Source organism: Schistocerca piceifrons, chromosome 9 (assembly GCF_021461385.2).
Source record: "Schistocerca piceifrons isolate TAMUIC-IGC-003096 chromosome 9, iqSchPice1.1, whole genome shotgun sequence".
Classification (NCBI taxonomy): domain Eukaryota; kingdom Metazoa; phylum Arthropoda; class Insecta; order Orthoptera; family Acrididae; genus Schistocerca; species Schistocerca piceifrons.
Window position 1 is genome coordinate 99,671,995 of NC_060146.1, and position 16,742 is coordinate 99,688,736.

A 16,742-nucleotide genomic window follows, 5' to 3' on the forward strand; every position below is an offset into this window, starting at 1 on the left:
CAGTAGATCCCTTTCTGCTATACTGGACTGCGAATGTTTCACAGACCCAAAAGTAACATCAGTTGTGTCCAAAGGAAGTGTAAGACCTCTAATGTTCTGATTATACATAAATGACTTCCACATATTATCAGCAGAACTGCTGAGGGAGGTGGCTCCGCGGTTAGCATGATGGACTCGCATTCAGCGAGATAGCAATCAGCGATCCAGATTTAGCTTTTCCCTGATTTCCCTGAATCGCCGAAGTCAAGTGCTCGGAAGGTTTATTTGAATGGCCACAGCCAATTTCCTTCCCCATCCCAATCTGAGGCCGCGTGGGGTAGCCGCGTGGTCAGGGGCGCCTTGCCACGGCTCGCTAGGCTGCCCCCGTCGGACGTTCGAGTCCTCCCTCGGGCATGGGGGTGTGTATTGCCCTTGGCGTAAGTTAGTTAGGTTAAGTAGTGTGTGAGCCTAGGGTCAGATGGCCTCAGCAGTTTGGTCCCATAGGGACTTACCACCACATAATCTGAGTCTGTACTCTGTCTCTAATTACCTCGTTGTCGATGGGAAACGGCCGTTGTGGCCGAGCGGTTCTAGGCGCTTCAGTCCGGAACCGCGCTGCTGCTACGGTCGAAGGTTCGAATCCTGCCTCGGGTATGGATGTGTGTGATGTCCTTACGTTAGTTAGATTTAAGTAGTTCTAAGGCTGATGACCTCAGATGTTAAGTCCCATAGTACTTCGAGCCATTTGATTTGTCGATGGGAAGCTAAATTATAATCTTCATTTTCCTTCAGCAGAACGATAAAGTTATAGCAAAGAAAAAATTATTAAATCTCATTCACATTGCCAGATGCAAACTCAAATCATGGTGGAGACAGGGGTGGAAGCAGAAATCAAGTCAACATGTCACAGGTGGTTCAGGTTGACAACACATTACGACACCATCTGTCGAATGAGTATACATATTCAGCAGAAAGAGAACTGCAACAGATAACCAAAGGCAGTGAGACCAGCATTATTGTTAGCTTGTAAGGTATGTTTCAAGAAATTCTGTCTCTTTCACAAGAGCACATAGCAAGGAACTGAAAAACAGCCTGTTAAGTGAATACAGTAGAATAAGGATGACACATGCGGTCATTACAGACTGAGCTTTGCGTCGTAGCCTATCAGCTCCCTTTAAATACTCCAGCTCTCATCATGAGTTGATCCTTGGAACTGATGACACTCATAGTAATAGAACTCTATTCCGTGATTACGATACTGTAATGAATCTCTGTCCTAGATGCTCCAGCACACTCTCTGGACTACGTGAAGATGTATTATTTATTTTATTTTCTAGTTCCGTAGGACCAAATCGAGAAGCAAATCTCCAAGGTCATGGATTGCGTCAGTATATGGAATTACAACATAAAAGTAATAACAGATAAAATAAAATGTTTATAAACCAAAAAAAGGTCAAGACATAAGTTTAAGTAAACGCAACCAACAATACAACATAAGAATCAATTTTTCAAGAAACTCCTAAACAGAATAGGAGTGACCCATGAGGAAACCCTTCAGTTTACATGTGAAAGCGCGTGGATTACTGCTAAGATTTTTGTATTCTTGCGGTAACGTATTGAAAATGGATGTAGCAGTATGCTGCACACCTTCCTGCACAAGAGTTATGCCGAGTATTAACTGAGTGAAAGCAGCTAATTCTCGGGAATAAGCTGATACTGTCAGCAAGAAACGACAGTAAAGGATATATATATATATTGAGAGGGCAATGTCAAAACACCCAGACTAGTCAACAGGGGTCGACAACAGGTTCGTGAACTTTCACCACTTATCGCTCGAACTGCCTGTTTCTGAGCCAAACGTATCCTTTTAGAATGGGAAGAGTTACCCAAAAATGGCTCTGAGCACTATGGGACTCAACTGCTGTGGTCATAAGTCCCCTAGAACTTAGAACTACTTAAACCTAACTAACCTAAGGACAGCACACAACACCCAGCCATCACGAGGCAGAGAAAATCCCTGACCCCGCCGGGAATCGAACCCGGGAACCCGGACGTGGGAAGCGAGAACGCTACCGCACGACCACGAGATGCGGGCAAGAGTTACCCCAAAATGTAATACCATACGATAGAAGCGAATGAAAATAAGCCAAGCAGACCAATTTTCCTGGCGATCACTTAGTTCAGATACCGTAAAAATGGCAGCATTAGGTCTTTGAACAATATCCTCCACCCCCCCCCCCCTCCTCAAACCCTACATCACAGCCATTGTTAACACTGTGAATAATAACCGTTTGCTGTCTGTTGTTACAGTTAGAGGTGAACCAATTGTGAGCTATTCCCATCATTCTGTAGTGGCCCAATTCTGGAGCAATATTTTGTGATCAACACAATCCAACGCCTTAGTTAAATAAAAAAATATGCCTAGCGTTCGAAACGTTTTGTTTAATCCATCCAGTACCTCACAGAGAAAATACAATATAGCATTTTCAGTTGTTGAACGACTTCTAAAAACGAACTATACATTTGACAGCAAATTATGTGATATAAAATGATCAATTATCGTTACATACACTGCCTTTTCAGTAACTTTAGCAAACACTGATGGCATGAAAATACGTCTAAAATTGTCTACATTGACTCTTTCTCCCTTTTTATAAAGCGGCTTTGCTATTGAAATTCAGGAAATTGATAATTCATAAAGGAAAAATTACAAATATGGCTAAGTACAGGGCTAACATGTGCAGCTCAGTACTTTAATATTCTGCTAGGCACTCCATCATAGCCATGAGAGTCCTTAGTCTTCCCTAAATCGCTCCAGGGTAATGCCGGGATGGTTCCTTTGAAAGGGCACGGCCGACTTCCTTCACCGTCCGTACCTAATCCGATGAGACCTTTGACCTCGCTGTTTGGTCTCTTGCCCAAAACGACCCAACCCCAACGTTAGTCTTCAGTGATTTAGTTATTGACTGTATCTCCCCCTTGCCAGTATCACAGAGGAGTATTTCAGACATCAATCTCGGAAAGACATTTTCCAATAGAGACTAAGTTTTAATTTAATTCGCCACCAATGTTCAGAAAATGATTGTTAAATTTTGTCCATATATCTTACTTATCAGTAACAGAAATATTTTTATTGCGAACCGATTTCACGTCGTCGACCTTCTGCTGCTGACCAGACATTTTCTTCAGAATTGACCATATGGTTTTAATTTTGTGTTGTGATTTAGCTATTCTATTTGCGTACCACATACTCTTCGCCTTCCTAACATTTTTAAGCATCTTAGAATACTGTTTGTAATGGCGTACTGTAGCTTGATTGTGACTACTAACATTTTGACATAATTCCCACTTCGTTATAATCCTTATCCCACTAGTCGGCCAACCAGGCTGCCTATTACTGCTAGCACCCAGTTTAGAACGGTCTGATGGTAAGGAACTCTCAAAGAGTATGAGAAATGTGTTACGGAAAGTGTTATATTTATCATCCCTGTTATCGGCACTATAAAAATCATGCCACTCTTGTTCCTTAACGAGGTTTAAAAGAAGTCTCTATTGCCATTGGATTAGCTTTCTTACATAGTTGATAATTGTATGAAACAATTGTTTGAGTACAAAAGACTTTTAGCGTTAAAATTGGTGCAGCATAGTCTGAAAGGCCATTTACCCTTTTACTAACAGAGTTCCATCTAGTGATGAAGAATAAACAAAATATTGACTTTGGCTGTGCTACTGTTCCCCTGCACCCTGCGTGGAAAAAACACAGTCTGCATCAGATCATACGAGTTTAGAAGATCCACCAACATCCTTTTCCTTCCACTATCATATTCAAAATTAATACTGGAGTCACCACATACAACTGATTTCTGATACTTCCTGTAAAGTGAACCAAGAACCCTCTCTAGCTTGAGCAGAAATGCTCTGAAGTCAGAATTAGGGGACCTGTAAACAACAACAATTAGTTCAGTTTCACCAAATCCATCTGCCCCTGCACAATATTCAAATATCTGTTCAGTGCAGTGCCGTGGTACGTCTATGTACTCAAATGGAATACTGTTTTCACGTACATGACCACTCTCGCACTCAGCAAAGAACTCCTTGAAAAACAGCCAGCTAATCTTATCCTGATAAAGGAAGCCTCTGTATTGTCAAATTATTTGAGTCGCGCTCTGACATGAAAATTTTACTGAAATATTTCTCTGGAAACAGTAAGAAACGTGAGCTGAAAACTACCACACGAAATTTACTAAACGACTTCAACGCACAGGAAACTCTAAAAAAACACAGAGAGCGAACGCTTCCAAAAGTTTATTAAACGGTTATTTCGCCACAAATAGCACGAGACACCGTTGATAACTACTAAATTTAGTAACTGTTTAACACTGCACAAACAACTTTGTCAGAAATTAAGAACCGCTACAGCTGCAACTGCACTCCGCGAAGTGCACTGCTAATATTTGGATAAACGATTGAAAACTACTAAATTTCATATTCCAGTACATTGTACAAACAACTTTGACCGTAAGCTTTATAACCGCTACAGCTGGACCGTACGCCGCGAAATGTAAACACACTGCCGAGGCGTGAGACTTGGATGGACGACGCACACTTACGAATAACAGACCACTCGAGTCAATAACACATAAATAAAGCCTGAGATGAATGAAAATCCACTAATAAGTTACTTTCACAGCGTATATAAATACAAATAAACTTTGAAATACCGGAGGCGATGGCCTTCACCTGACGAACTTCATGCCGCTCACCCTCTACCATTTACTGATCAAGTAGCTGACTGTCTTCTGAGAACACCACATTTCAGGGTGCTGTCAGCACTGAACTTTAGTGTGGAAGACAGCAACATGGCCTCCTGGGATTCGCATTCATGTCGGTTGCCTCCAGGTGCTGAAACCTACCAACCGGTAGGGAGGAGATGAACGGACCACACAACTATCAACACCAGGTTCATCATGGATGGGTCATCAAGGGCCATTGTAGAACTCGGAGTGGGGCTGAGCACACTCCAGTAGCCAGATGGGACCACTTGACACTGGGCAACAGCCACGCCTGGTCGCCGGCAACCTGCCTTGACAACAGGGTCGCTAAACCTCGCCTGGGCGTGCAACTGAGGAGCCGAATGGACAGATGTTAGCTAGAATCCATGACGTAGCTGAACGAACAACAGCAAAGACTGGCGTGGAAGAACGGCGACATGTGAACACTGCGTCGTGTCGGCATTTCCCGAGCATCACGAACATTTCAGCTTACTTGTTGCACGCGTATGCCTTGTTAGTTCCACGTCGTGGCAGTCCGAACCTCCTTTGTTTGTGTATTCTGCCCTGGCTTGTATACGGCAGAGTAAGGAAGAATTCTGTAATCTAACCGAACACGACTGCAAACAGCGCATCGAGGAATCTTGTCACTGCGTGATACCAACCAATTTACAAAAATGGTTCAAATGGCTCTAAACGCTATGGAACTTCACATCTGAGGTCATCAGTCCCCTAGACCTTAGAACTACTTAAACCCAATTAACCTAAGGACCACTTTCATGCCCGAGGCAGGATTCGAACCTGAGACCGTAGCGGTCCCGCGGCTCCAAACTGAAGCGCCTAAAACCGCTCGGCTAGCAAATTTACATCTCGTTCACAGATCGTTAGAAGGCGAACTATGTTCCTCATCCACTTAAATAAAGTTCCGCCATCATAACATTCATCTGCACACAAACAGTTATGAACAATATATTGCACGCACCCTGAAACATAGAATGCATGTAGCTCCCTCACTAAAATTGATAGAAATTCGGGTTAAAACGTTTTGCAGGCAATTTCTTTAAATAAATAAACTACATGACAGAAAAAATAATGTCCTACTTAAAAAATTGTAGCTTGTTGCTATAACTCTGGAAAATATCTAACTAAACTATGTTCATAACTTTGAAGAAAGAGTAAAGTGTGTTGTGCTTGCCAATCCAAATACTCTATAGTTACAGAAGAAATCACCTTACTTGATCACCTTCTATATGTAGATCCACACTGATGAAGCAGTCAACGCCAGAAAGCGGGTAGAGTCTCCACATTTGCACTTATTGGCCACTTCTCATGGCAGCTACGGCACACGTCAACATAAACTGAAACCCTGCCTTACCCCATTCTCTACACAAACGTAAGTCACCTGAGCTTCCATTTTGCTGTCTGTAGCATGTTTGTTGGTGAGGAGAATAGCTGTAGCTATGGCTGGGGTCTCAGTCACATCTCCTCTTAAGAGTCTCAATTAGCTGTACCAACTACCACTTTCCCCTAGCGGATCATTCACCTGTTGATCGTATGTCTCAGGTGTTGACAGCAGGGAAGCTACAGACCAATCAAAGTCAGTATCGTCTGACATTACAACTATTCTGAGCTGGAGTCATAAACGAGAAGTGGCCCTGTCACAAACTGAGACAGTAACGTTCATATTTTAGGTCATGACCTCAGTGTTCCCCAGCACTACGTTCTGTATGTGTGATTTATGACCTTTTTACACGAGGAAATTGGTAGCAGTATTTTCTTATAACTTCATGTGTAACATGTAAAGAACTTGTATCCGAGGCTCTGTAGTGGAGGTGACGGAGAACAGGGAGAGAGATGGATTTGGGGACACAAATTCTGAGTGCAGTGACCAGACTGTGTGAGACATTCTGGGAAGCAGCTCTCAGTGGATCGTACCTGCAGAGGGACTTCTAGCCGTAGCACTCTCGTACTTCCGCCTAGGGTCAGACAGGAGGGCTGTGGAAAGGACAGATGCGGACAGACTGGCTGGTCTATGTGTTTAATGGAGGCAAGACTGTAACTGCCCTGATGCCAGTGAGTCGCCAGGTTCTCTTAGCAAGCGGTAAAAAACATATGTATTTCTGGGAAGATCAACAGGACTCTTTCAGAAACTGGAAATGGTCAGCCCGCAAAGATTAGGTCTCTCCATAAATGGTCCAGCTATAGGGTTATTTTCTCCCAAATATGACCATGCTCACCTTGAGAACGACACCTCCCTAGACTAAAATTATCTGTTTTCAGACAAGACAGATTTGGAATCACTGGTTGGCTGATCTCGGGATATACAAATTGGAGGCTCGCTCCCCCAGAATGGATAACCCGATTCTGTGTCTGTACTCGCTACCAGGCCAACAGAACAGTCGAGAGGGGAGATTCAATCAGTAGAGGATAGTTTCATTGGTTTGCGCAATGTGGGGGCGGTTTTGTTTTTGCTAATTCGGCTCCCGTACCGAGGGTTGGTGGAAAGTGGTTGTGATTCTTCGCCTTCTTCGTCTTCTGGTGCTACCCTGGTGGGTAACTTCAGGTCTTTCCCTAGTGGAAGAGACTTCTGTTTTTTTTGTGGTGGACTAAGAGCTAGTGACAGTTCCCAACTGTCCCGACAGTGGAACTCCATATCGTCTGGGGCATACTGTGTGTCATTAGGGGTAAACTTATTCGTCCTGCGTCTTTCATCTGGCGTTTGACAATTCCAGCATGCAATGTCATTAGTGTGAGTTATATTGGTTTGGACAGATATAACTAACAGGTACCCGTGGTCTAGGGGTAGCGTCTTTGATTCATAATCAAAAAAACGTTTTCGGTCCCGGGTTCGATCCGCGCCACTGCCTGAATTTTGATAAATAATCAGCATTGGCGGCCGAAGACTTCCGGCATAAGAAGTCAGCCTCATTCTGCCAACGGCCTTGTCAAAGAGGGCGGAGGAGCGGATAGAGGTTCAGGGCACTCTCTTGTCCTAGGGGTGGGAAATTGCCCTTAAGGCGGAAGAATCAGCAATGATCAACGACATGAGGATGCAGAAGCCAATGGAAACCACTGCATTAAAGACACGTAACGTGCATCCACAGGACATGTGGCCTGTAATTGAAGAAGTGTCATGATGATCTCTCCTTTGGCAAAAGATTCCGGAATAGTCCCCCATTCGGATCTCCGGGAGGGGACTGCCAAGGGGGAGGTTACCATGAGAAAAAGATTGAATAATCAACGAAAGGATAACGTTCTACGAGTCGGGGCGTGGAATGTCAGCTTGAAAGTGGTAGGGAAACTAGAAAATCTGAAAAGGGAAATGCAAAGGCTCAATCTAGATATAGTAGGGGTCAGTGAAGTGAAGTGGAAGGAAGACAAGGATTTCTGGAGTATCGGGTAATATCAACAGCAGCAGAAACTGGTATAACAGGTGTAGGATTCGTTATGAATAGGAAGGTAGGGCAGAGGGTGTGTTACTGTGAACAGTTCAGTGACCGGGTTGTTCTAATCAGAATCGACAGCAGACCAACACCGACAACGATAGTTCAGCTATACATGCCGACGTCGCAAGCTGAAGATGAACAGATAGAGAAATTGTATGAGGATATTGAAAGGGTAAAGCAGTATGTAAAGGGGGACGAAAATCTAATAGTCATGGGCGACTGGAATGCAGTTGTAGGGGAAGGAGTAGAAGAAAAGGTTACAGGAGAATATGGGCTTGGGACAAGGAATGAAAGAGGAGAAAGACTAATTGAGTTCTGTAACAAGTTTCAGCTAGTAATAGCGAATACCCTGTTCAAGAATCACAAGACGAGAAGGTATACTTGAAAAGGCCGGGAGATACGGGAAGATTTCAATTAGATTACATCATGGTCAGACAGAGATTCCGAAATCAGATATTTGATTGTAAGTCGTACCCAGGAGCAGATATAGTAGTGATGAAGAGTAGGCTGAAGCTCATGACATTAGTCAGGAAGAATCAATATGCAAAGAAGTGGGATACGGAAGTACTAAGGAATGACGAGATACGTTTGAAGTTCTCTAACGCTATAGATACAGCAATAAGGAATAGCACAGTAGGCAGTACAGTTGAAGAGGAATGGACATCTCTAAAAAGGGCCATCGCAGAAGTTGGGAAGGAAAACATAGGTACAAAGAAGGTAGCTGCGAAGAAACCATGGGTAACAGAAGAAATACTTCAGTTGATTGATGAAAGGAGGAAGTACAAACATGTTCCGGGAAAATCAGGAATACAGAAATACAAGTCGCTGAGGAATGAAATAAATAGGAAGTGCAGGGAAGCTAAGACGAAATGGCTGCAGGAAAAAAGTGAAGACATCGAAAAAGACATGATTGTCGGAAGGACAGACTCAGCATACAGGAAAGTCAAAACAACCTTTGGTGACATTAAAAGCAGCGGTGGTAACATTAAGAGTGCAGCGGGAATTCCACTGTTAAATGCAGAGGAGAGAGCAGATAGGTGGAAAGAATACATTGAAAGCCTCTATGAGTGTGAAGATTTGTCTGATGTGATAGAAGAAGAAACAGGAGTCGATTTAGATGAGATAGGGGATCCAGTATTAGAATCGGAATTTAAAAGCGCTTTGGAGGACTTACGGTCAAATAAGGCAGAAGGGATAGATAACATTCCATCAGAATTTCTAAAATCATTGGGGGAAGTGGCAACAAAACGACTATTCACGTTGGTGTGTAGAATATATGAGTCTGGCTATATACCATCTGACTTTCGGAAAAGCATCATCCACACAATTCCGAAGACAGCAAGAGCTGACAAGTGCGAGAATTATCGCACAATCAGCTTAACAGCTCATGCATCGAAGCTGCTTACAAGAATAATATACAGAAGAATGGAAAAGAAAATTGAGAATGCGTTAGGTGACGATCAGTATGGCTTTAGGAAAAGTAAAGGGACGAGAGAGGCAATTCTGACGTTACGGCTAATAATGGAAGCAAGGCTAAAGAAAAATCAAGACACTTTCATAGGATTTGTCGACCTGGAAAAAGCGTTCGACAGTATAAAATGGTGCAAGCCGTTCGAGATTCTGAAAAAAGTAGGGGTAAGCTATACGGAGAGACGGGTCATATACAATATGTACAACAACCAAGAGGGAATAATAAGAGTGGACGATCAAGAACGAAGTGCTCGTATTAAGAAGGGTGTAAGACAAGGCTGTAGCCTTTCGCCCCTACTCTTCAATTTGTACATCGAGGAAGCAATGATGGAAATAAAAGAAAGGTTCAGGAGTGGAATTAAAATACAAGGTGAAAGGATATCCATGATACGATTCGCAGATGACATTGCTATCCTGAGTAAAGTGAATAAGAATTAAATGATCTGCTGAACGGAATGAACAGTCTAATGAGTACACAGTATGGTTTGAGAGTAAATCGGAGAAAGACGAAGGTAATGAGAAGTAGTAGAAATGAGAACAGCGAGAAACTTAACATCAAGATTGATGGTCACGAAGTCAATGAAGTTAAGGAATTCTGCTACCTAGGCAGTAAAATAACCAATGACGGACGGAGCAAGGAGGATATCAAAAGCAGACTCGCTATGGCAAAAAAGGCATTTCTGGCCAAGAGAAGTCTACTAATATCAAATACCGGCCTTAATTTGAGGAAGAAATTTCTGAAGATGTACGTCTGGAGTACAGCATTGTATGGTAGTGGAACATGGACTGTGGGAAAACCGGATCAGAAGAGAATCGTAGCATTTGAGATGTGGTGCTATAGACGAATGTTGAAAATTAGGTGGACTGATAAGGTAAGGAATGAGGAGGTTCTATGCAGAATCGGAGAGGAAAGGAATATGTGGAAAACACTGATAAGGAGAAGGGACAGAATGATGGGACATCTGCTAAGACATGAGGGAATGACTTCTATGGTACTAGAGGGAGCTGTAGAGGGCAGAAACGGTAGAGGAAGACAGAGATTGGAATACGTCAAGCAAATAATTGAGGACGTAGGTTGCAAGTGCTACTCTGAGATGAAGAGGTTAGCACAGGAAAGGAATTCGTGGCGGGCCGCATCAAACCACTCAGTAGACTGATGACCAAAAAAAAAAAAAAAAAAAAAAAAAAAAAAAAAAAAAAAAAACGAACAGGTGCACCTCACGCTGAAATCTGCCGGGATTTCAGCGGTCTGATAGGAAAGTTTCCCGTGTTCGGATAATCAGAATGACAGACCGTGTAGTTTGCATATTTTCGTGGATGCGCCAGAACATTACAGCTTTCACAGTGCCTGCTCCTCACGCACAGCGCGCCGTCTCTGCTGCCGCCTGAATCAAGGCGAAAGGGTAGAATACTACTGCACTGCCGTAGGTTTGTTAAATGGTACAGCTCCCTGTTCTCAGGTGAACCATAGTTTGAGGTATACTTGGTCGTAGCTGATTCCACTTGAATAGAGTTGGGTCTCACATTGGGTTCATGTAAACAAAGTCGGATTGCGTTGTATAATGGTCTGACGCTTCCTGTCGGAAGATTCAAGTGGCATCCTGAAGACATTTTCGCTGGTGGCCTAGAAGTCCGATGCGAGAGCCGACTTGGTGCCCACAAGCGAGGCAAATATGAATCGCTCCGGCAAGAGGGTTAGTCATAAGTTCATGTCTGCGCGATCTTTTTGCAGCTAGGTTGCTTAGCCATACTTAGCCGTGCATCTTGCTTCCATCTGCAGTCCGTTTCCTCCATTTGCTGCGATCGTCAGTGAGTTGCACCCACTTGTCACTGTCAGTACTAAATGCGCACATACGTATCACGCTTGACACAATCCCTAAAGCGTAGTGAACGTCTTCCACGAGGTCTCTTTGATCCTGCTATTTCACTGAGTAATGGGCGGCGGGGCAGACGGGAGTGGTCCATACGAAGCTGATGCCCTAACCACCGCAGGCGACATTGCCTGAGCGTGGTAGTGATACTCGGTTGTTTTGCAGTTTTCAGAACCATATCATTTGTCACATGATGCTTCCACGATATTCCCAAGACGCTCCGTAAGCACCGCAGGTGAAAGTCGTTGAGCTTTCGTTACTGTTTGGCATCCGACGTCCAAGTCTCAGCTCCATACAGGAGAGGTCTCAGTACACATGGTTGATACACAAGTATATCTGTCGACAATGAAAGATGTTTGTTGTCCCATGCTCGTGCGCGGAACTTTCCAAAAGTGCTGGCAGCCTTTCCTCTCCTTGCATTTATCTCTTCATCCAGGGAGAGATCTTCTGTTATTATTGAGCCAAAATAGAAGAGTTTATCGACTAGCTTCAACAAGGAGCCGTTCAGTTGGATGACAGGCGGATCTATATATCCTTGTGCCATGACAACCGTCTTCTTTACGTTTGTAGACGTGGAGAAGAGCTTACATGCAGTAGAGAATTTATCCACAAGCTCTTGCAGATCGTCTTTAGTATGCGCTACACATTCAGCATCGTCAGCAAATAAAAGGCTATTTACAAGCAAGTCTTCTCGGAAGCGCTTGAGGTCTGAATAGAGAAAGGTTGTAGAGCTCTGGTATACACGTGAATGCCCAGCTTAGTTTCACCAAAAGCGACTTTGAGGAGTGTTGAGAAAAAAATATTGAACAGAGTGGGAGTCAATACGCAGCCTTGACGAACCACTCTTTTCACAGCAAACGGGTCAGATGTGATTCCGTCGAAGACCACAGCACCTTCCATATCTTTATGAAAAGATGTGTTCATCTTCAAGAGCTTGAAGGACACCCTGTCTTCAGAAGTACTGCATACAGTCCTTCCCTGCTAACTGTTTAGGTCGATAAAGGCAATGAACAGAGGGGTTTTCTGCTCGCGGAACTTTTCCTGAATTTGAAGGAGTGTGAAGACCATAGCAACTGTAGATAGTTGGGGACGAAACCCACATTGTTCCTCAGGGTATGTGAGCTCGGCAAGCTTCTGAAGTCTGCCCAACACCTCACGGGCAAATGTTTTCCAGGTACACTCAGAAGTGAGATTCCACGGTGACCGTTCCACCTTTATCTTTGTATAAAGTAACAATATTGGCATCGCGCATGTCTTGCGGCACAGTACCCTCAGCCCAACATTTCATTAAGAGGTTAGAAAGCAGCGGAAAAACTGGCTTAAGTTTTCCAATTTCTGTGGAGATGTTATCTTTGCCAGGGCACTTCCCATAACTGAGCTGTGCAATTGCTCTTTCAAGCTCCTCCAGAGTAGGCGTGGCATCCAAGTCATGGTAAGGTGTCATCTGAGGAATTTCATCCATTGTGTTTGGACTAATGGCGATGGGATGTGGAGTAATGTTGTACCCAACGGTGCAATTGACGATTTCGATCTATGCTGACTTTTCCATCTTTTTCCTTGATTGGTACGCTCTTTTTTGAAATGGGTCCAATGGCCCGTTTGATGCCCGAGTGCACACCACCAATGTTGCCAGCATTGAAACACTCCTGTATGCCAGTGCAAAGTTGCTCCCAATAGGAATTGATGCAGTCGTGGACAATGTGTTGAACAGCTGCCTTTGCTTTGCTTAGCTGCCTGCGTGTAGAATTGCATGGGTTTTTATGCCAGATGACAGTGGCCTGACGCTTAGCCTCAAGGAGAGGTTTCAGGAAATCTACGTTCTTGATGAACCAATATTGGGATTTTGCTTACAGTTATCGATTTCCAGCCGTAACGATAAGAAGCGATTTTATTTTCTGCCAGTCTTCAGAAATAGTAGCGGCTGGGTCCCATCTCTTTTTCGTATCTCGTCACTAAATACGTCTACCGCAGCAGTGTTTCTTTTTTGGTTAACATTAACTTTTATGTTGCAAGGTGTTCTGGCCGAGTGATATTTCAGAGCTCTGATAGGGAAGTTTCCCGTGTTCTCATAATCAGAATGCCACACCACCTAGTTTAGAAATTTTCGTGGACTCGTCAGAACATTACAGCTTTCACAGCGCACCGCTCCTCGCCCACAGCGCACCGTTTTCTGCTGCCACCTGAATCAAGGTGAGAGGGTAGAATACTACTGCACTGGCTTCAACGACGGTTCGAGATAACAGCCTAGGAACCAAGCAAGATTTTGTTATCTTGAGCGTTTATATGTTGATTAAATTTTCCTCAAGACATTTGAGCCTCGTCTTTATCTAAGATACTGACGGAAAATGAAGAAATGAATTACAATTTGTGTGATGGCTCGGACTTGCACCCCAGTACATGCCTGCTTAGTACGCAGGCATGCTAGCCCTTACACCACCACAGCACTGCAGATAACATAACAGCACGACTACCCTAGTCCAACGCCCTCCCTCACAAAAACTTCTTGAGATTATTTTCCCTTGTTTTAATTCATTTCTTCACCTTCCATCATTATTGTAGATACAGATGACAGACGTCTCAAGGAATTTTAATTATATCAGATCTATAGGTCACCTATGCATAGGGTACAGGTACAGGTAGGATATCCGCATTATGTCCAACCATGGGATGCTATTGTAATACCGGAGAGCCTCAGTGATAGTGACGATCTAACTAGGGGAAAATAAGCTCAAGCTGTTAGGGATGGTATTGGACTAGGGTAGTTCGTGCAGGTCTATTAGCTTCAGTGCTGTGGTGGTGTTACGGGTAGCACACCTCCCTAGTAAGCAGGGGGACCTAGTTTAAGCCCTGGGCAAGGCACGAATTTTATTTCGGGTCTTCAGCTTCATGCAATTTTTTGTATTAAATAAACTGGGATGCCAAAATATCCTGACACTGCCAACTGATAATTCCTCAATGTGGACAATACCATGGCAGTGTCTGCGGAACTGGGAAAATTAGTTTAGTAATATTAACTGTACAATTCAGATTGACGACATAATCACTAATTGACTGAGCAGTCTCTCTTTGGTATCAATTTACTCGGAATTTTATTGGGAGCTCGAATATGTGATCAGACTTAAAGGATTTATTCTATTACTGTCTCTTCGTTTGTGGTGGGGACCGGTCTGGACAGACGCTGTGCGTTATATGCTCGAAAAAGTCATTACATATTCCCACTTGAGTATATTGGTTCTATCTTTCTGAAATGTAGCCCAAACCTTCAACATGTGTGAACATCTTAATTCACCGACATTGTCCTTACAATGCTCTGTTTTCGTGTAGGTGAAGATAGCTGTGACGGAGACGTACCTTGGGCATGCTGACGTTGATGAAGAGGCAGTTCTCGTCGCCGGTGTACTTCCCCAACAGCATGTCCATCTGTGGCGCGACGTTGCCCTCTTTGGTCGCATCTCGGAGTACACTCCAAGCGGCAGCCGGCTGAGGCGGCTGGAACATTCAACATACACGTACACTGTGAAAGAACTGCACTCTGACACTTTCTCGTAGAGATAGTGACTGAATTTTTATTTGACACTTACTACTGTCTTTGATACATTTCCAGACAACACAGCAATAACCAAAAATTATCGAATAGGGGAAAAAATTGTGTATTTGAAAATTTTTGTTCAGTGCTAGGAGGGACTGTCATGAACAACATAGTAAAAATGCCCTCCGTTGGGGGTCAGCGTGAGGGTTGAGGAGAGTTTAAAAGTTATTTTTTTAGTTTTTGCTGAATAACTCGAAAACCGCTGCTTCTAGTGAAAATGGTACCCAGACCAAAACTAAACTACATTAAATTTTATACAAATAAGTCTTTACTCATTTCTTTTTCTCTAGGACTAATAGCTTCCGCGTTGGAGAGGCAAATAGCAGGTTATTAAAAATAGTGTTTTAATAGTTTAATACTGTAAAGTGAAGTCCGTAAAGAATAAATATTAAATGTTTTTACCATGTCTAAGTGCAGCAGAGATGTATAAAGGGATAAATTGTGTTCCAGGGTTGTAACAGGGTCTAGGGAGCGGAAGTGCTGGGTAGAAGCGCGAGAAAGGTCGATCGCCGGATTGCCGTCGTGCAGTTCCATTCTTCATGTGTCTCCAAACTCAAGAGCAAACATATAATTCGACGATTTATTTGGTAATAAATATGAAACAAGTAGCTTTTTTAGTTTTTTTACACGACTTATTGAACCATAAACATGTTTTCCGGCCACTGCAGGTTTATCAGCAGATGGAGGTGTTACAAGAATATTAGGATGTGGACTAAGTGTTGCTAGATGCAGTGCTGATGCCGCTGGCCGAAATGACGGAAATTTAGAGATCGGTGACGAAACGTTTACGAAACCGAAAGTTGCTGATGTTTTAGATACTTACATAAATATACACAGTATTTAGCTGCAGTTGGTTTTACACAGATTAACAGAAAGTAAACACTGGAAGCTTTTGCAAAGAGTATGGATATGACAGATATTACACTTCAGTACCTCATGGTCTTTGGCATGAGATACATTGCATTACAGTACATATATTACTAGTATAGATATTATATTTCATTAAATTTTGCTAGCTGCAAGAGCTTTTTAATATTGGCAACATAACCTTAATATGGGTTAACAGTTATTCAAAAGGTAAACAAATATATTGCAATATTTATTAAGTAATTAAAAACTTTTCATAAAAAATACATAATTAAAAAGTTTTTATAAGTTACAGAATGCCATAGCTGGTGCATGTGAAGAAGAACAAAATTTATGCAGGAAGATGAATGTGTGTTATTGGCATTTTGGTGCCAGGATGTTTTGGAATGTTTTGTGTTGATTCAGCTTGTTCAGTTAGGATTTTTTCAGGTGATTTAAGCTTGTGGATGTAAATCTCTAATTGTTCAACGAGGTCCATCTCTGTTCCTTTATCAGCAATGTGTAGCACAGAAAAATTATCGTTAATATCACCAACAGAGTGTTCATGATAAGCAATATGTGATACAAAACTGGACTTATTTAAATCGTCAATTTAAATTAGAATCAGAGTTCGTCACCCACAATGGATATTCTGAAAATAAACATATAATTCTTCTTGTATTCGATGTAGATTTAATTCACTTGGGTAGAAAGTAAACTCACTTCGGCCATGTCTGCACACTGCGTGGCCAGTGACTCATAAGGTGTGCTC

At 42.9% G+C, this 16,742-nt stretch overlaps 1 protein-coding gene across 1 annotated transcript in view; it reads right to left on the minus strand.

Moving 5' to 3' along the window:
- Window positions 1-16,742, minus strand: part of LOC124716731 (esterase E4-like) — a 70,663-nt gene that overhangs the window by 22,462 nt on the left and 31,459 nt on the right. Inside the window, exon 2 of the mRNA XM_047243275.1 lies at window positions 14,887-15,024. Coding sequence (XP_047099231.1) covers window positions 14,887-15,024 — 138 coding nt within the window. The remainder of the gene's footprint in view (window positions 1-14,886; window positions 15,025-16,742) is intronic.